General features: G+C 33.8%; 1 protein-coding gene across 4 annotated transcripts in view; it reads right to left on the reverse strand.

Moving 5' to 3' along the window:
* Positions 1-23920, reverse strand: part of GRIK2 (glutamate ionotropic receptor kainate type subunit 2) — a 648818-nt gene that overhangs the window by 103472 nt on the left and 521426 nt on the right. For all 4 annotated transcript variants that reach the window (XM_027057188.2, XM_027057189.2, XM_027057193.2 and 1 more), the window contains exon 13: positions 21689-21906. In XM_027057188.2, coding sequence (XP_026912989.1) covers positions 21689-21906 — 218 coding nt within the window. The remainder of the gene's footprint in view (positions 1-21688; positions 21907-23920) is intronic.

A 23920-nucleotide genomic window follows, 5' to 3' on the forward strand; every position in this document is an offset into this window, starting at 1 on the left:
TATAAAAAAAAAAAACAAACAAAACTATACCTAATATCACAATAAGAGTGAAAGACAATGTTTTATCCCTAAGATCAGAAACAAGACAAAATGTATACTCTTACCACTTCTAGTTAACATTATACTGGAATTTCTTGTATTGTCAGGGCAACAATGCAAGAAAAATAAATGATAGACATATGGACTGGAAAGGAAGAATTAAAACTATCTCTTTTTTTGATACATAATCTTATATGAAAAAATTCAAAGCAATCTACTAAAAAACTATTAGAACTAATAAATGAGTTTAGGCAAGTTGCAGTATATCAGATCAATATAAAAAAATCAATTATATTTCTGCAAACTGGCAATGAACAATCAGAAAATAAAATTATAAAAACAATTCTATTTATAATAGCATTAAAAAGTATAAAATACACTTATGTAAAAATACATTTTTAAAAGAGGCACAACATTTATATAATAAAACTTTATAACATTTCTGAAATTAAAGACCTAAATAAATGGAAAAGCATTCCATGTTCAAGGATCAGAAGACTTAACACTGTTAAGATAATAATTATTCCCAAATAGATATACAAATTTAACTCAATCTCTATTAATGTTCTACCTGGCTTTTTGCAAATATTGACCAGTTATCCTAAAATGCATATAGAAATACAAGAGGCCCAGAACAGTCAAAACAATCTTAAAAAGAAAAAAAAAATAATGGACTCACATTTCCTAATTTCAAAGCTTACTAGAGTATTCAAGATTGTGTGGTATATAGATTAGTGGAATAGACTAAAGATTCCAGAAGTAAATCCTTATGTTTATGAACATTTGGCTTTTCACAAGAGTGTCAAAACTGTTCAATGGAGAAAGAATTGTGTTTTCAACAAATGGTGCTGAGACACCTGGATATTGACATGCAAAGGAGTAAGTTGTCCCTGTTACTCACATCATGCACAATAATTAACTCAAGGTGGATCACAGACCTACATGTAAGAGTTAATTATAAAGGCCTCAGAAGAAAATGTAGTATTAAATCTTTAGGCTCTTAGGTAAAAAAAAGTCTTCTTAGATGTAATAGTAGTATCACAAGCAACTAAAGAAAAATATTTAAATCAGATTTCATCAAAATTAAAAATTTTTGTGCATCAACGGACATAATTAAGATAGTTGAAAGACAACCCAAGAATGAAAGAAAGCATTTACATAGCCTATTTCTGATGAGCTATTTGTACCTAAGAAGTGTAAAGAACTTCTAAAATTCAATAAAAATATAAATAATCCAATTTAAAATTGAGCAAACAAGCTGACTACATATTTCTCCAAAGATATACAGATGGCCAATGAGCACATATAAAAATGCTCAATATCATTAGTATCAGGGAAACACAAATCAAAACCACAATGAGACACCACTTCATCCTCAACAGAATGGTTATTATCAAAAAGATAAAAAGTGTTGGTGAGGATGTGAAGAAAACTAGAATCCTCTATACACTGTTGATGGTAATGTTAATTCATGCATCCATTTGGAAATCTGTCTAGGAATTCCTCAGTGAGCCAAACATAGAGTTATCATGATTCAGCAATTGTATTTCTAGATACGTACCCAAGAAATATGAAAACGTATGTCCATTCAAAAACATGTATATAAATATTCATAGCAGCACTATTTATCATATTCAACAAGTGTGGTAAGAACATGTAAGATCTCCACTTTTAGCAACTTTAAGTACATATTATAGTACTATTAATTATGATGTTAATTATGTATTCGATTCTTTTAAACGCCTCATATCCACCATGTTAACGAGTGAATAGAAGATGCAGAAGTTTTCCTTCACAGTCCAAGAGTTATAATAACGATACTTTAGAAGACAGTTTCATGTATATACAGAGTACATTTAGAAGTAAATAAAGATTATGGATTTCCAGTTAAAAAGCATTTGAATAACTATGCCCAATAATTTCTCTGGTCACATCATAGTACATTATATTAATATGCTAAGATACACCAAAAGATGTATCCCAACATGGAAAATTAACACAGACATCTTACTGCTGGAGTCTGAGAGAAATTTCTTTTTCTTTTTTTTTTAATTTAAAATTTCTTTTTGTTTTTATTTTAATTTTTATTTTAGAGAGAAAGAGAGAGGGAGAGAGAGCATGAGCCGGGGAGAGGGTCAGAGGAAGGGTGAGTGAGAGACAGAGAGAGAGAGAGAGAGAGAGAGAGAGAGAGACAGAATCTCAAGCAGACTCCATGCTCAGCAAGCCTAATATGGGGCTTGATCCTGTGACACTGGGATCATGATCTAAGCTGAAATCTAGAGCTGGACGCTCAACAAACGGAGCCACCTAGGCATCCCTGAGAGAAATTTCTTTTAACTACAAAGATGCTTCAACTGTATTACAAATAAATCAATGGCCCACGCTTATTAGAATGAAATGCTGCTGCCGAGTTGAAAGGACATAGGCACAACATTGTTTCCACCTGTACACGATACTCCTTGTAAATTCTCTTTGTCCGATAAACAGCCATTCTTTGTTTTTGTGGATACTAATTTTGAGAGGCAGAGTATGTTTCCTGGTTCTCACTATTGTCTGGACTTCTGTGTTAATTTAGGGGCTACAAATGCTAGAAAATAACTGGGCAAGCAGTGATAAGAGGGGATTATCTGCCAGAGATAGGGGTGGGAGGGAGGCAGGTGATTGAGTAGTCCTCATTTGTCATGGAAATGTTGGGCCCACTAGAAAAGCAGAAGCAGAGTTTCTTCTCTGTTCAGAATGCTAGAAAGCTAGAGACTGACAGTAGGAGAACTCTGTAAGAAAAAAAGAAAAAAACAAAAACAAAAAAACAAAACACTTTTGGATACTGAAAACTGGACTACAAACTATGCATGCAATCCTGCTTTCAAGCTGTAGTGGATACAGAGATTTGTTCAGCTGGTTTGTGGTCGAGATCAAATCACCATCAAATTCTTCTCACTTAGATTGAGGAAAACCAAAAACCGTTCAAGTAGGATCAATTAATATAGAAAGAAGTGTCATCTTGGTAATTCAAAGAAAAAACCATATTCCTGAAAATGACTTAGCAGTAGCGACAGGAGAAAAATGTGGGAACATATTTTTCGGTCCCAATGTGATGTAAGACTAAGATTTATAAAACAGCTGGAAACTCATAAAGTGAAACAGGTTGGGAATTTAAGTTTTTACAATGTGAGATATTAGTGAAAAAAACTAAAACATACTACCATTTTTAATCTTTGGTTATTGAAAATATGGCAACCATTTCTTTTATGAGAATTTTGAGTAGAGTTAACAGTTAAGTAAATTTAAAAAAAAATTATGTTTATTTTTAAGAGAGAGAGAGAGAGAGAGAGAGAGACAGAACACGAGTTAGGGACGGGCGAAGAGAGAGGGAGGCACAGAATCAGAAGCAGGCTCCAGGCTCTGAGCTGTCAGCACAGAATCCCACATAGGGCTTGAACCCACAAACTGTGGGACTGTGACCTGAGCAGAAGCCAGGCTCTTAACCAACTGAGCCACGCAGGCAACCCTTATAAGTGCCCTCCTTAACACCCATCACGTATTTAGCCCATCCCCCACCTGCCTCCCCTCCATCAATCTTCAGTTTGTTCTCTATAGTTAAAAGTCTTTTATGTTTTGCCTCCCTCTCTTTTCCCCCCTTTCCCTATGTTCATCTATTTCATTTCTTAATTTCCACACATGAGTGAAATCATATGGTATATTTATTTCTCTGCCTGACTTATTTCACTTAGCATAATACACTCTAGCTCCATCCACGTCATTGCAAATGGTAAGACATCATTACTTTTAGATGGCTGAGTAATATTCCATTGTACCTATATACCACATCTTCTTTATCCATTCATCAATCGATGGACATTTGGGTTCTTTACAAATTTGGCTATTGTTGGTAATTCTGCTATAAACATCTAACAATCTTTTTAAATTCTTGGAACATTTGACTCTGATTTCAGACAACTAATTTCATTGATTATCTTGTTACTGTTAAGAGAAACTGTCTGTCAAATTCATTATGCTTTTCCTGAGAATGTTTCTTGATAATGACTTTGTTGTTGTTAAAAATCTTTTTATGCAACAAACAGCTTTTCCACTTAGCTCTGCCTCAGTAAGTTGCAATTGCCATTTATGGTGAAATCTGTAACATGCCTTCACCCAGATTTTTATTCTTTACTGTTCCAGTTGTATTTGCTTCTCCATTTCTACTCAATTGTGCTTCAATACTATACCTTCATTTTAAATTTGAAAACTCGCCCATATGCACTTTTTAAACTAGAAAAATAATTTAATTATACTTTGTTTAAAATAATAGTATATATTTCAATTGAATTGCCAGTTGAGGCTTACATAGTTATCATTGTAACTTGTGTCATATGCATAGACTGCTAAACAAACACATTACAATGTTACATCAGTACACAGAAGAAATAATTTGAACTGAATCAATCCATTGCCACTGATATCAATGATGTGTTTATGAGCAATACTAAAAATGACACAGGCACTGACCACATGCTCTATAATACAATATCCAACATGACACAAAATTGAAAACAAATATATAATTTTGTGTTTAATGGGAAAATGTCTTACACTGCCTCAGGTTCAAATTTTCCCAATTAAATCAATTAAAATTAGGTAAAATTTAAAATTCTGTTCCAATTACAGAATGAATAAGTAATGGGGGTGAAAAGTACAGCATAGGGAATATAGTCAATGGTGTTGTAATAGTGTTGTGTGGTGGCAGATGGTAGCTGGACTTGGGGAGAGCACGGCATAATGTATGGACTTATCTAATCACCACATTGTCCCCCTGAAACTAATGTAATATTGTATATCAACTATACTTCAATTTAAAACAAGAAATTTTGATCCTTGGTTGCACTAGCCACATTTCATGTATTAAGAGACATTCACATTTTAGTAAAAGCCATAACAAAACAAAACTCCGGTCCTATTTGTTAGCCTGAGATAGTGAAATTTCTTTGAAGCGTTTTGTAGCGAACTACTGACACGGACACTGTTAAAAGTATTCCCAAATTCAAAGAAAGAAGGTCAGGCAAAACACTCAAGTGTTTCTTTTGAGCTAGTAACAGTAAATCACTGCACACTTATTTTTAAGAGATAGCAGGTATAATAAATTAGGCCTGAGATTTGGAAAGAAACAAGGGTTAATAAGGAGTGAGAAGGATGGTAAGATAGCTATTGCCTGTCTACTGACACCACACATAAAAAAAGGAAGAGTTTAGTTACCATTTTTATTTTCAAAATACAATTAATTTTGTTCTTCTGGCCATAAGAGTTTTACTCTAAGAACTACATCTTTAGGGCATCAGTGTAGAAATAAATGGAAGCGGCAACTTGCAATGATTGGGCCCCGGAGAAAAAGCAGCTCTGAAAGTGAAGCCCAGCAGGCTGATGCCCATGCACAAGCCCCTTCATTATGATGAAGGTTACATCCCATGATCTCAGGACTCCTGTTTTCAAAAAATTACTTCTCAGACACCTTTAAATAAAGATGTCTTTCTGACTTTGGAAGTTACCCTTCTGCTAATGCTAGTTTACTTGACTTGTTTAGAATAAATTTTGCTGGTTTTCTTAAAGTCACCTCTATTATTTTAATTCATAAACATAAATTGCTCTAGTGTTTTCCCTGGCTTCCAAGGCAGATCTCTATCAGGAACATCAACATCTTCTTGAACATCATCAACATCATCATCTTCATCATCATCATTGTCATCAAATTCGGGTAGTCCTTTATGAAACATCTTCCTAAAGATTAGGATGTATCAGGTAGATCTAAAAATTGTTATTTTTAGACATGTTCCTTTCTTAGTCATGGCCTCTTAAGTCATTTTCTTCTATTTTGACAATATGGATACCTTGTTGTTGCTGCTGCTGCTGCCGCTGTTGTTGCTGTTTTTGTATTTTATTTTATTTTTTTAAATTTTTTTTTCAACGTTTATTTTATTTTTGGGACAGAGAGAGACAGAGCATGAACGAGGGAGGGGCAGAGAGAGAGGGAGGCACAGAATCGGAAACAGGCTCCAGGCTCTGAGCCATCAGCCCAGAGCCTGACGCGGGGCTCGAACTCCCGGACCGCGAGATCGTGACCTGGCTGAAGTCAGACGCTTAACCGACTGCGCCACCCAGGCGCCCCTGTATTTTATTTTTTTAAAGAAAGGCAGACTGCCACGTGCAGCACCTCATTTGGATGTGTCTGGGGTCTTGGAAGCTTGACCACCCTATGTTCTACTAATGGACCTTGAGAGCCTGTTTGGAGGTTCTAGCAGGGGAGTGCAGCTGCTTGTTTACCCTCAACCGAAGAAAGTCCTCCTCTATTGGGGAAAGTGGCCCTTGTTTCCTCTTGTACCCAGCACACAGCTTTGGGAGGGGCGCACATGGAGCGGTGAGGGAGAGAGATACCTGCCTAGCCAGTCAGATCAGCTGAATCAACTCCAGGGATCAATGGGGTGACATGTCGCAGCCAGACCGTCATCACACCCAACAATGTGGATTCCTAATTTACTCCACTAAAATATATTTGCTAGAGTTAGGCTGGGTTAGTTTCTTCTAGTGTTGGAAGAAAAGGCTGATATGATAAAAATATCTGTATGTGAATACCTAAAAAATATGAGCTAACATAGACTCCCCTGACACTAGCGCATCTTGGGCATCCTGGAATAACTGAGGAATGGAATTCCAGACTACATGCATTCAATGTCAACTCTATGTGACAGTACAGCCATGCAAGTGTTCTTTTTCATTTATAGACATGGAAAGACTGAATAAACTACAGCTAATGTAGATAAAGAAAGATATTTCTATAATCATTCTTCTAAATATAAGTTAATATGGCTCAACAGAAAAAGGTTAACAACTACTCCTATATATTTCTATTACAAGATTTTTTTCTTTTTCACTTGAAGAAAAAAATTATATTAAGAAGTCTAAACAGACAACCTTAAAACTATCTCTCTACCAATTTTCCTTCAAGGTTTGATTAAAAGCATTTATTAAATTTAATATATGAAAGCATTAAATTTCTGATAGTTTAATGCAACAAACATTGAAAATCAATATCTCAATTGTTATCTTAGGTATTTAGGATATAAATGATTTCTTTGCTATGCATGTGTGTTTATATACAAACATATTTTGAAAGTTAGTGGGAGCATCTGGGTGGCTCAGTTGGTTAAGCGTCCGACTTCTGCTCAGGTCACGATTTCAGTTAGTGACTTAGAGCCCCATGTAGGGCTCTGTGCTGACACCTCAGAGCCTGCAGCCTGCTTCGGATTCTGTCTCTCTCTCTCTCTCTCTCTCTCTCTCTCTCTCTCTCTCTCTCTCTGTTCTCCTCCTCCTCTTACAGTCTGCCTCTCCCTCCCTCTCTCTCTCTCTCTCTCTCTCTCTCTCTCTCTCTCTCTCTCAAAAATAAAATAAACAATAAAAAGAAGTTTGCAATGACTAGGTGAATGGGTTTGGAAATTAGCAAGTGGCTTTTTGTTTTAGACTTTATCTCAAGAAAAAAAAATATTTCTGAAAGTATCATGAGCACATTCTTATAACCCTATTTTACTGATAATGAATCTCAGTATATGTGCTGCCAAAGTGAGCATGCTGATAATGAATTTTTAAAGCATATTCCTGAAAAGAGCATCACTACCTGTGTTCAGTGGAAATATGAGATATGTAAAGCTATATACAGGCTAAAAGTCTTTAACACTGAAACAAGAGAAAAAATATAGTGAGAAAATACTGGAGGCTTTTGTTGGACTTTGACATTTTTTCCTTTGTTTTCCTAAAATTCTATAGTTCTCATGAGTCATATGCATTATTTTTATAAGAGAAAAAGAAACTTGCTAAAATTACACTGGTTAATATTTATGGAGAGGAAGAGCAATTAAAAATGGGAGTTCTTCTATTTAAGCATTAATTCTGAGCATGAATTGTTTGTCAAAGTAAATCTCACACATTAATAAAAAGACCGTTAATTAAAAAACCATTAATAAAAAGATCATTAATTAAAATTGGATGTATGGATGGAACTGGATTCATGATGCGTTTTATCTTTTCAGCAGTGCAAGAGAGTAATCTAGAATATTTTTTAATAATCTACAATCAAGATTAAATAACAAATCAAACATAAACGTAATTGAGTACCAGCTTTTGGCATTAAGCATAGGTAAACTGGATGTATTTCCAGGAATGCAAGCATTCATTTGGAGGGAAATGGTTTTATCTGCTACAGAGTTTATCAGTTCAACTATTAAGTGCCTTAAAATAAGAATAGCAGTAAGTACACACTGGGAGTTTATTACATGTTTAGTGCTTTATGTAAACAATCTATAAAACAGGTAATTAAACCCCCAGTTTAGCTATAAAAAGACAGAAGCCCTAGGTTAAGTAAATCCCTAACAAGTGATAGATATGATTTCATGACACAACCTAGTTTATGGATTTAATCATTTTGTTAAACTGCATTGTATTGATTCAACAATCATTTATATCCACTATTAATGCTACTTTCTAATTATTTGGTTTTTATTTAATTGTTTTTGTAATAAATTATAATGAAGCATAAACTCACAGTGTTCTGAAAGCAGTCAAGGGACCTACAAAGCAAACTAATTTATTGTGTAACCTCTAATTAGTTGTAATTACAATATTTAATAAAGGAAACACCTACCTTTAGAGACAATCAAATCTTTTCACTGAACTCCACTAGTGTTGTGGTATATACAATAGGCTAATGATAATCAAAAGTATTATTCAAATGCTATCAAGGAAAAATAAAATTACAATTTATTGCCAGCCTTGAACTATTATTCCACTAGAACAGATTTAATATGGAAACTGGGTATAAGAAAAATAAATCATGTAACCATTCATAATTTAATTCCAATTAAGGTAGCATATCTTATTCCTATAGAACACACTCACTCATGCATGTGCATACACGTGCAGACACATTCCCTCATCTGTAAAGTTCTTTACTTATGAAACTGTTAAGGACTCTCTCTGAACACAGGAGGTCAATGAAAGTGCTTAACAGTATGCATTAGATATTTACAACTCTAGGCACTGTCAAAGTCAATAATATCCCAGCAAAAGAACTTGAATTACTTCAAAATCTGACCTCTTTATGACGAAGACATTTAGCATTAATGTTTAATCTAGCCAATATTGCTTTTTGAAAAGCAATATTTTTGAGGAATCTATTATATTCAGTTTGCAACTATCAACACCTCTAAAATTTATTTTGTCTTTTTTCCAATCTATTGGGGTAGAGAAAGGGTATAAAAAAGAAAGGATGCTTTATGAGCTGTGTTTGCTATTGGTGAATATGAGTGATGAAGTAATAAGATGATTCACTATCAGAAGGGCTGATGATCCTACATTTTGCACGCTTCCAAGGGGGAAAAGCAGTTCTGTTTTGTCTTTAAATGAAAGTCTATATAGCAAAGATGGAAGCAGTAGTAACAGTAAACCTCATTTTGCTTTATGATATAATGAGAGAACCTACTTAGCTACATATAATGTCTTTAATCAGCTCTTAATATCAAAGAACAAAGTGGTATTTTTGCTACTAGGACTTTTGGAAAAGAGATAGGAAAACAAATGAACAAAAGGATGTTTAGCTGACCAAATGTGATAATTAGCTTAAAGTGTATTTGCAACAACAGAAAATAGCACACACCCCCCACCAAAAAAAAAAAAAAGAAAAAGACATCATGGTGCATGAAAAATCAAGAACATTAACTGCCAAGGGCATAGGGTATTCTGGATTAAGTACAAGTTTCACAGTATTCACTTTAGCTAATGGATAATCTAAAAAGATAATATGTTTTTGTTGATACTCTAAAGTTTGATTCCCCCCTACAAACACACACACACACACACACACACACACACACACACACTAAACATGATTAATAGATCTTTCTTAGCCACAATCCCAATTAAAATAATTTCCTCAAATAATTTACAAAGCAGAGAAACTGGGTGTTTTGTTTGTTTGTACATTTGTTTTAGAAATACCGAATGATGCTTTTATGCTGCAACTTACATAGAAGAGAAGTTTTCATCTTAATTTTTTAACTAACAAATAAAACATTACAAGTTTTAAGTGACAATTTTTATATTTATCTAAGCCTATATTTTTACGTCCAAAAATATGCCTTTCCAAGTCCCTTGCAATTGTTGCCTAACCGGTGGCTATAAACTCTTACAGTGACAATTATCCATTATGCAGTACTTGACAGGCCAGCTCTACGTTGCTCTATTAACTGACTTTGAGTTTTCTCACTCCCTGTGATTGATGAGGTGCAATGTGGTGTTTGAGCTGCCATGCTGACTTGACAAACAGCAAGAGTGGTCCCTGCACAGAGTGGAGGAGGGAGGGCAGAAGAGAGACAGAACCACAGTGTATCCTGGAATGACAACAGCCTCATGCACTTGCCTTTCAAGGCAATTAAAACATTGTTTCTCAGATCTTACACTTCAGTCAAACACAAAACTTCTTTCTTCAATTAGAGTCCCAAAGCTTCATTGGTACATATTGAAAATTAGAGAGGGATTAAACTTTTGTCCCTCAGACATTTTAGAGAAGCGAAGATAAAAGTTGCTGCTCTTTCGAAGTTTAAATACACTGAAACTCTAATAACTTCTTATAATTCCCCAAATGGTGTTATCGCTTACTTTTTAACTATTGAATTCACTCTGGCAGAGCTAAGGTAATAAAACCCATCATCGTCTAATTTTCCCAGACAGCTTGATAGAACCAATGTTCTTAGTATAGATAAAGTGTAATGAAGCACTTTCTTTCCCATAGGAAAGTCTTCAACTCATATGCTTTGATGCCAACTAGCCTTCACATCTGCTGTTTCACCATTGATAGCTGTAACTTGGCATGCTAAACTAGTGTCTGATGAAGCAGCTTTACTCAAAGGCACCATTTTATTTCTTGCAATGGGAACATAGTAAAATGGTGTTGGTTTCCTGTAGGCCTTATGCAAATCCCTGTAATAAACATAGGATCAGGCCTCACATACAATAAATTGTGTGTTAGTGAGGATGGGGGAGAGAGACAATCTCCCTGGGTGAAAGTAACCCCCTTACTATGCCAATAATTTAAATGTATTATAAAAAATTGGTTTAAATATTAATTTCAAACATGACTAATATCAAAACCATATTAGATACTAATAAAAATATAACAACACTTTTAAAATACCAACTTTGCTTTTTTAAACAAAATTTTGCTATTTAACCTAATGTTAACATTGATCCATTACCTATAACTCGTATCTTAAAAGCAATAATGAAGAAAAAAAAATATTTGGGAGAAAAGAGAAATGGTATGGCTACAAAAATCTTTGCTAAGATATTTCTTTTAGATTTCTAGAAAAGCTGTCTGATGAAAAACAAAGAAAACATCAACTTAGACAGATGAGTATTTCAGTAACAATATTAATCACTAATCTAAACTGACTGCTAGGATACATTGGTGTTCAATCACGTAAAGCTTTCAGCGTTTGTTTCATTAAATATGCAGAGAAATCAAAACAATAAACCAGATTATATGTGAACTTGAATACATGAAACAAAGAATTCAAAATAAAGTTTCTATTTTTTCTATGTAATCGTTGAGTCATTACTTAATTAGTAACTTGCAAGCAAGTTGGCAAGAACAGTTTTTGGCTTGGAAACTTAAGTATATCTGGTTTTCCATCACCCACATTAGAGCCATGTGTGATGAGTATTTGGTTTCAGTATAGATATGCAGAGGGATAACGAGGAATTCCAAAGGAACACAAAAAAAGATATCAATTAGAATTGCGTAATAATTTGCCCCACCAGTTAACATAGGTGCATTTTTTCCACAAGGAAGGAGTGACAGTAGTTCACCAAATACTACAGAATAGTCCTGTCAGCTCAGGAAACAAAACTACAGGAGCCCAAATCTCAAACTGTTGTGCAGAATCTAACTCGATGTATAATTACAAAGTAAGGTACTTCACTGCTTCTTAATCTGGTCCCAGTTATAAACACAAAAGTCACATATATAATAATCCTTCCAAGACTTTAATATGCCTGCTTACTGGTCTCTAATTTCTCCTCCCTCCCGCACAGTGGAAGAACCTGCAATAAGACTTACAAAGAAAAGGTGAATGTATTCACTCCCTAGTTACCACAGAATATATATTTTCTCAACTTTTACTCAGAGACACAACGAAGGTCAGGATTTACTCCACCATAATTCCCCGAGAAAGGAGAAAGCTCTAGCTGTCTTCATCCTGCTACAAGTCAATCCTTATGCCTACCAACTGGGGACTTCCAGGAACAGTGTCAGAAATGATGTAATTAGCTTATTCACTCTCAGCAAATCTCTTTTGAACAAAAGGTAAATAATTTGAAAGAAGTAAGAGTACATTCAACAGATTTATCATCATTTCATGCTTCTGTCTGATATTTTGTGAATTCTGGGTTTCAGAACAAAAGAATACCCAAACTAATATGAAAGAAATGAAGTAAATGCAATTAGTTATTAAATACAGATGCCAATAATGAGGGGATTATTTATATTTCAGACAGGGTTAATTTAACCCTTCCTGCACACTGGAATCACCAAAAGAAGTTATAAAAAAACTCAGATACCAAGAATCTCACCTCCAAATATTTTTAATTCCTTGGTTTGGAGACGGGTCTGGGCCTCAGTATTCTCTAAGAATGATTCTAATGTTCTAATGTGCAAGCAGGTTGAGACTACTGATTTGAACAAAGGGATGTTTTAAAGATTTTTGAAACTTAGTGAATGATATACCCAAATAGGACAAAGTAATGACTATCCCTTGAAAAAGAAAAATTGACGTAAAAATCAAGACTGTCTTCTTGCTTGTCAGAATAACGTGATCGCCTACCACAGATAAGACCATATTCCTATATGACATCCATGCTGTCCAGTCCCAATGCTTGCAGCCCACCCACATCTACTATTTTGATAGATAAAAGACTGGCCCCATAAGCTGAAGTAGTGCTTTAACTGAGGACACGGATAAGTAGTCAGTATCGCTAACTTTATTTATCAACAAATAAAAACTGTTAAGTCATAAAACTTTGATGCCAATATACATGTGCTCATATTAATATTCCAGTTTTAAACTAGTTTCTAGGCACAGAGACTATAGCCCCCATGTGAAACCCAAAGCTGAAATTCGAGATCTAAATTATTGAGGAGAAAAGGGCAGTGTCATTGCTAAGCATAAATTGACTCCAAGTAAAGAAACATGACTTGAAAGCAAAACTAGGTGGCAAGTTAGTAACACCTGTATAAACGGGACAACTCTTTTACAAGCAAATATGTAAGAAATAATCCCTGTACTTACTGAGGTACGATAATGAATTTCTAATTATTATATTGTCAAAGAATCCCTCCTGGATAGTGGTGGAAAATAATTAAAATACATACAGTAGTAAATTTGGTATGCAGTGAAAGACATATCCAGTTTCTATCCACATGCAGATAAATAGTTATTGAACCCTTTCTTTGTGATGATCATACTTAACTGGGAATTTACTACATAAACTATGAAAGGCATTTAAAGAATAAGTTCTGGAGATCTAATATACAGCATTGTGATTAAAGTTAGGAATACTGTATTATAAACTTCAAAGTTGCTAACAGACTAGATTTCAACTGTGATAATGATTTGATGGAGATGTTAGCTAATGCTACAGTGATAATCATACTGCAATATATAAATTCATCAAATCAACACATTATACACCTTAAACTTAAACAAGATAAGTCAATTATATCTCAATAAAAAAATAAAATGAATTCAAAAGTCATTTTAGATTATCTTTCTCGTCGTTGTAACTATTTTAGGTCAATTTTATGCATATACAAAATGAAACTTTCAAAATATTGTACCACCAATATAGTAAGAGGAAACTAAAGACTCATTTCAGAAAAACCCTTTTGCAATGTGAAAAGTACACTACAGATGCCATTTTGAAAATTTACTTCTGCAATGTATAAATCTTTTCATGGTAAATATATTATACTTTCATTGCTACTGCTGCTTTAAATAAAAACAACAAACAAAAATTATGTTTTTGAGAAATAAAGAATAATATGAAAAATGTCTAATGAATGGTATATGTTTCTAAATCCATTTATTAAGTACATGCAGTAAACTGCCAAATTTTTTTACATTCTATCTCTCAACTCAAAAATTACTTCTGTTCTTTTGGCATTTAAGAAGCAAAACTCACTCAAGCTTTTGAAAAATCATTACAGGCATGCCACACAAGCAATTCAGGCTTAAAAACCTATACTGCCACCCCAGCATAATTTAATTTTAGAAGACCATTGAACTGATAAGCTCAGAATAAGCAGCAGATTATAAAGAACATGTTATAACTATATCTGCCCCAGTGGCTTAAAGCAAATGTTTTAGAAATTTAATATGATCAAACAGTTGGGGTCATGTGGGTGAGCCAAAATGACTAATGCACTTAATTCTTCTGAGTAATGATGGTTATGCCATCATATCTTTAGCTATTACTTTTATTGTTGATACTACGAGTCCCTTGGTTATTGCTTTCATAATTAATAAGTCACTTAACCTCTCCATGGCCCAGTTTCCTCATCTGTTAAATGAGCATAATGATAATTGCTTCCTACCTTCCTCAGGGGTTGCAGTAAAGATTAATGAGTTGGCATTTAGAAAGTACTTTTGAGTTCTCCTAAAGAGGGAGACAATGCACAAAGAAAAATAAAACAAAATCCTCTGTGGCTAAGTACCAAAACATAAAACTTTTCCTCCAGATGGATTAATCCACTTGCTTATATTCCTAACACTACAACCTATACTTCCAAATAAACTGACTTTTAACCCAAAGTCAAAAATGGAAATGCCATAGAGAGCTACATATTTTGAAAAGAAAAACTTTTTTAGTTCTACAGATTAGCAAAATTGAAATATCACACAATTACTAAACTCTCTGTCAGGTTTCATCAATGGATGCTATAGTCATTGTGCCATGGATAACTGTACAGAATTAGGTAAAAGAAGTGAGTTGGTGCCACAAAGAGAACCTAAATACGAAACACTGATTTAGGGTCACATACTAAATTACAATGAAATCATTAGAGAGAAAATTGGGAAATAGGAATCAATGAAAATAGGGGGAAATAATATTTTTAAAGTGTGCCTTGTCGTAAGTTAAAAGATTGAAATGTAGTAATAATCTTTTGGACTTGGCCAAAGAAATGTCTACACAAAATGACAAAATATTCAAGGAATCAGCTAGTTACTTTCAGCTACATGGGATAAGGTAGTACAAGAAAGAGATCACTCATCAGAAGAACAACAAAGAGAAGGAGGAGAGGGAAGAAATAATTTAAAAGAACTGGGCTGTTTGCAACCAGTACTTAGAGGTGATATTGTAGAGTTAGAATTTGCATGGTTGGGTAATTTTAAGCATTCCTAGTCTTCAGTGTCTCAAGTCAGTAAAAGTTCTCAGAACTTTTCGGAGAACTTTTCGGAGTCTGTTCAAAATGTACTAAAGTCTCTGGGCTTCCAAGGTTCTAGAAATAGGACTGCTGACTTGTAAGCTAAATAAAGGTTTATGTCACATGCCACTAAGAGAGTTTTGCTGTTTGTCAAGCAACATCATTGTGGCAGTCGATAACTAATAAAGCCCAAACCATATGCAAAGCCTGTGCAGGGAACTAGAGATTCAAACGTGAATGATATAGATTCAATCCCTGCTATGCAGTGTGGTATAGAAACACAAGAACCAAGAAGACAGCTTGGGTTGAAAATTCAATAAGAACCGAAGTAAAAAGTGCTCAGAGAATATAAAGGAGTACCTTGCCCAAACTGAGTAGAACAGGTAGGGGAAGGATCATGAAAATTTGATAAGTGAGGCATGAATTAGTATCTAAGGAATAAAGAGAATATAACCAATTTGGTTATAAGAAGGGACAGGGATGGGGAAAAAAGTGTGTAACAGGCATTGGAGAAGGAGGTGCATCATTTACTTGTGACCAACCTGGGAGTAGCTGCAAGTGTGAGAGCAAGTGGCTATAAAAGAAGCCAGACCATGATGATGAGGCAAACAAAGGCAAGAAAAATGTAACATAACTTAAATCTCCTTACAGCTTGCAGCCCACTGACACTTACCTGAAACATGTAGAGCGTGACCTTCCTCAAAGAACTCATGGCCGCCTTACTTCCTTAATGTTTTTGTTTTATTGAAGACCAGAAGTAACCTAATCTTAACAGTAGCTAGCCCCTCAAGGTTCTGAAAGCCTTGCTTTCAAATTCCTTAGAGACTTACACTATCCCTAACTCCCTCTAACTTAAAAGTATATAATCAACCCCAGGGCAGCTCTTTCTGCCCACGGGTCCTGTCCCCATATTTAATAAAATCATCTTTTTGCACCAAAGACGTCTCAAGGATTCCTTTTTCACCATTTGCTCAAGACTCTCAACAATGAGGTGTCTACAAACACACTGAGAAGCCAGGTTTATATCCTAAAGCAAAGGGGAGAGGGCAATTTTGGAGGACTTTAAGTCACTCTGGTAGCAGCATAGAGAACAATACAGACAAAATTGGGAGAAAGAAAAGTTAAATGGTTACTACAAAACCCTAGACAGAGATGACACTAGTTTTCATAACCAGGACAGTAAACAGTAAACAGTAAAGGAAACAGTAAAGGAAATAGATATATAGGAGATAGAATGGACAGGTGCAGGCAGTGCTTGGAGATATAGGAAATATGTTTAAGATTTAACACAGTTCTTACCACATAAGAGATGATCGGTAATTATTTCTTGAATAAAAATTTGATATCTTACAAATGAGCATGTAATTGAGAACATAAGGTGAATGGCAATACTGCCTAAAATAAGACATCTTAGTCATTAGGTTAAAAAAAAGTTAAAGATAAATATTTTTTATATTAAATATTTTTATAGTTCCCTTTACCTATGCTTTGCAATAAATTCCCCAAAGAATTGTTAAATGCACCTCAATATACCATTTCAAACTACACAGTCTAGAAAAGAGCTCTCATAGTTTCTTTTTATTTCACTTACCAAATTACCTCCTCTTCATGATAATAATTATCAGAAGACTGAAGCAATTTCAATTAGATAAACATGATGTGATCTCTTCTTAAATCTATTTCAAAATTATTTATCCTACTGTGGGCCATAGAGACATAATTTACTTGACTATGTTTAAAATCATCCTAAATTCTGAATATTTTAAATTAGCCATGTATTTTAGTGATGCTAATATATAACCTCCGTCAAGCATTTACTAGATGGTTAGCAAACGTGTACAGCTTTCATTTAATATTCAAATAATACTTTCAGAATGGTCCTGTTAGTCATTCCAGTGTAGAAATGAGGAGTCAGAGGTTTACAAGGAATAGTATCTTACCTAAATACAGCCCATACGTGGTGGAGCCAGGAATCAAGCCCCAGTTTCTCTGATTTCAGGTTTTTTTTTTCATTCATAACAACTATTCTGAATTTTAGATTTTATTTGCAGAAGCATTAAGTGATATGCATTGTATGTTTGATACTATTTAAATTTCTTACAATATATGGCAGAGCTTTTTAAAATAACCATAAAAAAGGTATCTCCTTTGATACCATCTTTTTTGGAAGGACAGACTGTATTTGTATACATAGCAAGCTTGAGATTTCAGGTAGACCAAACCCAGAGAGAGAATTGTCAGGAATTGGAAAACCTGAGTCATGCGTTGCATAGAAGCAAAGTGATTCAGCATCACTTTGTAAAACATAGGACTCACTTTGAAAATACAGGGATTCTCAAAAGAAACCATAACACCTACAGGCTCTCACTGAGTTATTTTTGAACATGTAATCTATATGTATTCATTCTCCTAATCTTTATACTTCGGGAGAAAAGAATGTGCTTGTTGCTTAGTAACATTCTGTGTAGTGTTCAGCTCTGGGGTGAGATTTCAGTTGTACTACACCAAGTCCCCAGATTCCGAGAAGGAGGTTTTGACAACTCCTTTATTGTTTTTCAATGAAATCCCTGGGCCTTCAGCTATTTTATCATTAAAATATGATTAAGAATATATATTGGTGATGTCATACAGTTTTCTGCTGTTTATAAAGAATAACTGAAGAACTACCATCTGCTCAATTTTTAGTTACTTTACCAGTCATGACTTTACATTTATCCCTGGAAAGAATGCGCATGGAGTGTAATGGATATAAAAGAGGAGAAGAAAGAACTCTTCTTGAAGACAATATACACGTAAGCTCAATAAACAAAGTCAAGCATGTTCTTTGGAAAAAGGATTATTTAATATTAGAGAATGGCATAACTCTGTGTTTTTGCAATACTGAGGACTTACCCCTTTAAGGTCAGGTATCTTGAGCCAGCTCTTCTTGCTTGTAGTAACAAAATTATACCATTCTTTAAAATAATTTTCTGGAACTGAGCATTCCAGAACAATTAACTAACAGCAGGGTCTTGTTAAATTTGTAAAAACAAGATGGAAATTCCTTTAGAAATCAATGCCTTAAGGGTGCTTCCTAGAGTGTTTGTATGCATTGCTGTTAATTAAGAAATAAAAGAATGGTATCAAATCTAAATAGAATACATACACTAGTCCCTGGTTCATTGTGAAGTTGCAAAATGAGCATGCAATTACTTTAATTCCAGATTGTTAAGGAATATATATATTTTTAAATTTTACACCCATGGCTGGTATAAGTGTATAATTTAACAAACTAAAATATGAGGTTGAAATTAGTATCATTTAGGGGTACACTAAAATAACTAAAGAGAAGTCAATATTTAATGTATTCTTTTAAATTCTAATTTTTTTCTAATTTTAAAGTAAGAATTCAGCATGTGATAAAGTTATCAACATAAGGTAATTGTCAACTTAGTGATTATCACTGTGTGGTTTTTACTGTGACTAGTATGGATTCCAGAAGGCCTTAATTCTACAGAAAGAATGTCTGTGCTGTTGGAAAGAGAAAATTGTTCTATGTCAATTTTCTCCTGGTGCTAGAGGTACCCTTGCACGTGAGAGAGAAAACAAGGGCTGAAAGAGTAAGAAGAAAAGTCAATAGCAAAGAAAAGTGAAGGTAGGCAAAAAAAAAAGAAACTAATACTGCATAATTTACCTAAAAAAATTAAAATTAAAAAAATTATTTAAAAGTTTTTAAAAAGAAAGAGAAAATTGAAAAGACTGAAAAGACAAAATAAAGGGGGAGAGAATAAGCTGAAAGATAAGAAAAAAATAATTTTTTTAAGTTGATTTTCTAGAGATAAACCTTGCTCATGGTACAAAAGAACTTTGAAACAAGATATTTGAGTCTTCTGGAATATAAAAAATAAAATGAAAACTCTGATGTATTTTTGAAACAGAAATAGTAACTTCTGATGTCAATCAAATCACTTGGTTTAGATACTTGGTGTTTTTTAACAAACTCTATTCAAAGGTTTCTTGAATACTATAACAGTTTTAATGCATCCCACATTCACTCCCTACAAAGTTACTGACACATACAATGTGCATTTAGCATTTCAACAGATGATTTCCTTTTCTAAAAAAAAAAAACAAAAATAAAACAAAAAAAAAACAAAAACAAAAAACAAAACAAAAAACGCTATATAAGAAAAGCTATCTTTATTAATTCTGAATATTCAATGGGGAAAATTGATCAGTTGTAATTAATATAGTCAAATGGCACTTACTGATCATAATATTTTGCTCATTTTTGGTTACTCAACAAATTTGATTAAATAATAATGATTTTCCAAATAAATGTAAAAATACACATTTTAAGCTTTCGTCTAGCCATATGAGATATTCACTCTGAAAATAATTACATTTTAAGAATTATATAGATTTGACTAAACAATCAACCTATCTCATTCTTTGGATATTTATGTCCTCCAGAACTCTAGAAAAAGAGATGATTTAGTTTTGTGAGAATTTTTACAACAAAAATTATATAATTTTTGGCAAAGTTTGTGTTTTAAGTATCATAAAACCCAGTTCCATGATTGTTGATATAGTCATCCAACTAAACTATGATCTCCTTAAAAGTGAGAAATAGATGTTATTTGCTCTAGAAGACCAATATGTAATGCAATTTCTGGTACTCAACAGGTACGTGATGAATGTTTGATGAGAGAATTTATTTTATAGTTTGATTCAACTATTTAAAAAAGTTATCACTTCTGCATACTTAAACTTCCTATTACATTTGTATGAACAGTGAAGGAAAATACCAATGCTTAAAATTTTGTCTGACATACAAAGAATTTAAAAAGACTTAGTACACTTAGCATAAGTCATACAGAGAAAGACAGATACCATGTTTTCACTCTTACGGGGATCCTGAGAAACTTAACAGAAGACCATGGGGGAGGGGAAGAAAAAGAAAACAAAGGTTAGAGAGGGAGGGAGCCAAAACATAAGAGACTCTTAAAAACTGAGAACAAACTGAGGGTTGATGGGGGATGGGAGGGAGGAGAGGGTGGGTGAGGGGCATTGAGGAGGGCACCTGTTAGGATGAGCACTGGGTGTTGCATGGAAACCAATTTGACAATAAATTGCATATTAAAACAACAACAACAATAACAACATCAAAACAAAACAAAAAGACTTGGTACAATATAAAAGAAATTACAAAGTGATATTGACTCCCTGAAGTGAAATCACCCGATTTAGAGTACAGTATTTTGGCCCAATGAGATCAGCTGGAGTAAGAAGAAAGGGAAAATAAAGAGGGTAAGATACTCTATATGCCTGGAACCTGGTTCAAGCACGTTCCATTCAAGTGTTCCACAGGGCTGTCCCTCTGGAAACCATTATGAGTTCAGTGGTATAGCTCCTTTTCAAACTCTGTGCCTTACAGAACATTAGATGAATGTGCATCAACAAGAATTGTTTTGGCTTATTTCTATCATTTATTTTCCTTCTTTTTCTGTAGGCTTGTAAACAAGCCTTGTTTCCCCTTAACAGAAAGAAATGTGTATATAAGAATATTATGTATGTATGTAATCATTCTATTCCTCTGGAACAGCTAATCCTGGTAGAGTCTGAATCTAATACTATTTAATATATATTAACAAATATATATTAATATATAATCAATACATTGTATTAATATATTCATTACATTAGGCATATATTGATATATATTATATATTAACTATATTATGTTTAATGTAATTAATATACTAATATATTAATATATACTAATAAATGTATAGACATTTACATTCAAAGATAAAACCTTGTTGAGAAAAAAAAAATGTTGCCATGGACAGAATTTCCTTCGAACAAAAAGGGAATACTTGCAAAGCAAGAACTCCTTGCCATTTGCAAGTATTAAAATGTTTTGCCTTAATGACCGTGTATTTAGTTGTACACATACCCCTCCATCCCCTGAGGAACCTGATTATTTTTTACTATTGATTATTATTGATTGTTGATTATTGAGGATTATTGACTATTGATTATTCTTCACAAATTACAGTGTTGCTACATCCTTACATCCATTAAGAGAGGGAGATTTGTTTGCATTCTATCATTTTAATATGTAAATTGTAGACAATCAGTAGGACTTACCTTGAAAAAAGTCATGGTTGCACCATCCTCCACCGCACCATACTCTATCTTGGTTTGTTTAGCTAAATCATCAGCAGAGTCAATAGGGGATTCCATGCGCTCCACTGTCAGAAAGGCGGCTAAGTTAGCAGTATACGAAGAAATGATGATAAGTGTGAAAAACCACCAAATGCCTCCCACTATCCTGGTGGAGAGCGCTTTGGGCATGAGCTCAGAACCTAACAGAGATTGGGGGGAAAAGGTGAAACGAATACAGAGAATTTGATCAGCAGTCAGGTACTTTTGGTCACAGTGGCAGAATGGAATCACTGTGTAATAAAAGCTTAAATCATAGGTTCACACATTGCTTTAGAAAGCAAGCAACAACCATTGGGAGAGCAGAGGCTAATTTCAGATAATAAACCGTCTCTTAGGACACTTGTTAAGTATAGTGGCAGGAGACTTGAGTTCTATCTGAGACAGGACAGATTAGTAATAACCCTTATAAAAACAGCATTAGAAGGGAGAAAAAAAATATCTCTAGTTTATAAACTACTTGTATGGCTTTTCATATTCTTGTTAATTACTTTGGTTTTAGAAGAAATGATTTAACATACATTCAAACCCATTTCTTAACATGCTTTATATAAAGTTTCATTTTTTGATGTGCATGAAAGCATAAATTTTGTCTATTTTGCCATTTTAAAAAGTTATGTTTTACAAAAATAAATTTCAATTACCTATATTCCTTGAGATATGAGGTTTTAGTCCAGGTTTATTTTGAAATAAGGTAGTAAATTATTTCCTTATGTACAAACAAATGTCTCCCATCACTATAGTTATCCTCAATGAGAAGAATCAGAATCAGAATAAACATATTGTCACAAATTTATTTTTACATATATATAAATATTTCATAAATATATTACAAACATGGCTGGAGTTGCCTGCTCATGCTATTAATAACAGAACGGGATCCAAGAATTCTATTTTACTTTTGATTATTACTAATTTAATTAATTTAGATTTTAAAATAAAATCCTGACAATTTTAAAATCAAGTCTTATAGCTTTACAACATTGTTTAAATTATGTGCACTATTTACAGTCTTAATGTGTAACTGAATACATATCAGCATGCATGATTTTTTTAATAAGAAAAGTATACTAAATTTATGAATATATGTAATATATTACTATGCACTTTTAATCATTTTAAGTCCAAAATCAAGAAAGCATTGGCTACAAATTAATTTTTAATAGGGTTTGAGTAAAATGGAATGAAGCAAAGATGGACTCCATTTGCTGATTTGTTGACAGTCAGATCTTTCATATAATCACTGATGCAGTAAGGCAACACATCTTTAGATGGAATGAAAAATGCAACAAATCATTCATGTTAACATTGAAAAAAAGCGGTATCATGACCAGAATAGATCAAAACAGCCCATCTTACACTGCAGTTCATCTTACCCTTGTAATTTCAAACAAACAAAATTTTAAAAAGCAGACAGACTTGGACATGACAGCCAACTCCAGCTCCAGACTCTGCCTACCATTCTGTGGGAGGGGAAAAAAATAACAGAAAACAAAACAAAACAGAAAAGTACCTTTCTGATGTAGTTGCTCCTAGGCCCTGTCAGACACACACTCGAACACTGAAATACTAAAATATTCCCAAGATGATCAGCAGCAGCTTTGGCTGCCCATTCTACTTTTTTTTTTTTTTTTTTTTTTTGTTTCCTTAACAACAGCACCAGTAAAGTCAAACAAGACCGGGAAGGAAAAGAACAGTGGAGACATTCGACAAAAAAGGCCCAATTACCACAAGTTCGTATCTTACCCAAGGACTTAAAGCGAGTACCTCCTAGGTTTGTGAATCAGAGCCTGGTTAGGGGCTGACTGTCATGTACTCAAGGTAACGTCATGTCCAGCACTATATCCCACTAATTCCTGGGGAGCTGGGCATCAGCCAGTTTAGTATGGGTTCCTCTTTCATGTATCCACCAGCAGTGAAGTAGTTATGTGGCAAAGCAAATGTATATTTGAATTTTTCATTGCTTGGATTACTTATCATTTTCAGAGCTATTAAATATAGTCTGAATTTTAATGGCTAGATTTTTTAGCTATCAAGTTAATCTAATCAGTATGCAGATTCTCAAAAAACTCCAAATATTTCAGAAAAGATAAGTGAAAAAAATATTTTTTTCAAAGTGATAGCAAACATAATTTTTAATAATATTTGTTACATTTG

This window comes from Acinonyx jubatus, chromosome B2 (assembly GCF_027475565.1).
Source record: "Acinonyx jubatus isolate Ajub_Pintada_27869175 chromosome B2, VMU_Ajub_asm_v1.0, whole genome shotgun sequence".
Classification (NCBI taxonomy): Eukaryota; Metazoa; Chordata; class Mammalia; order Carnivora; family Felidae; genus Acinonyx; species Acinonyx jubatus.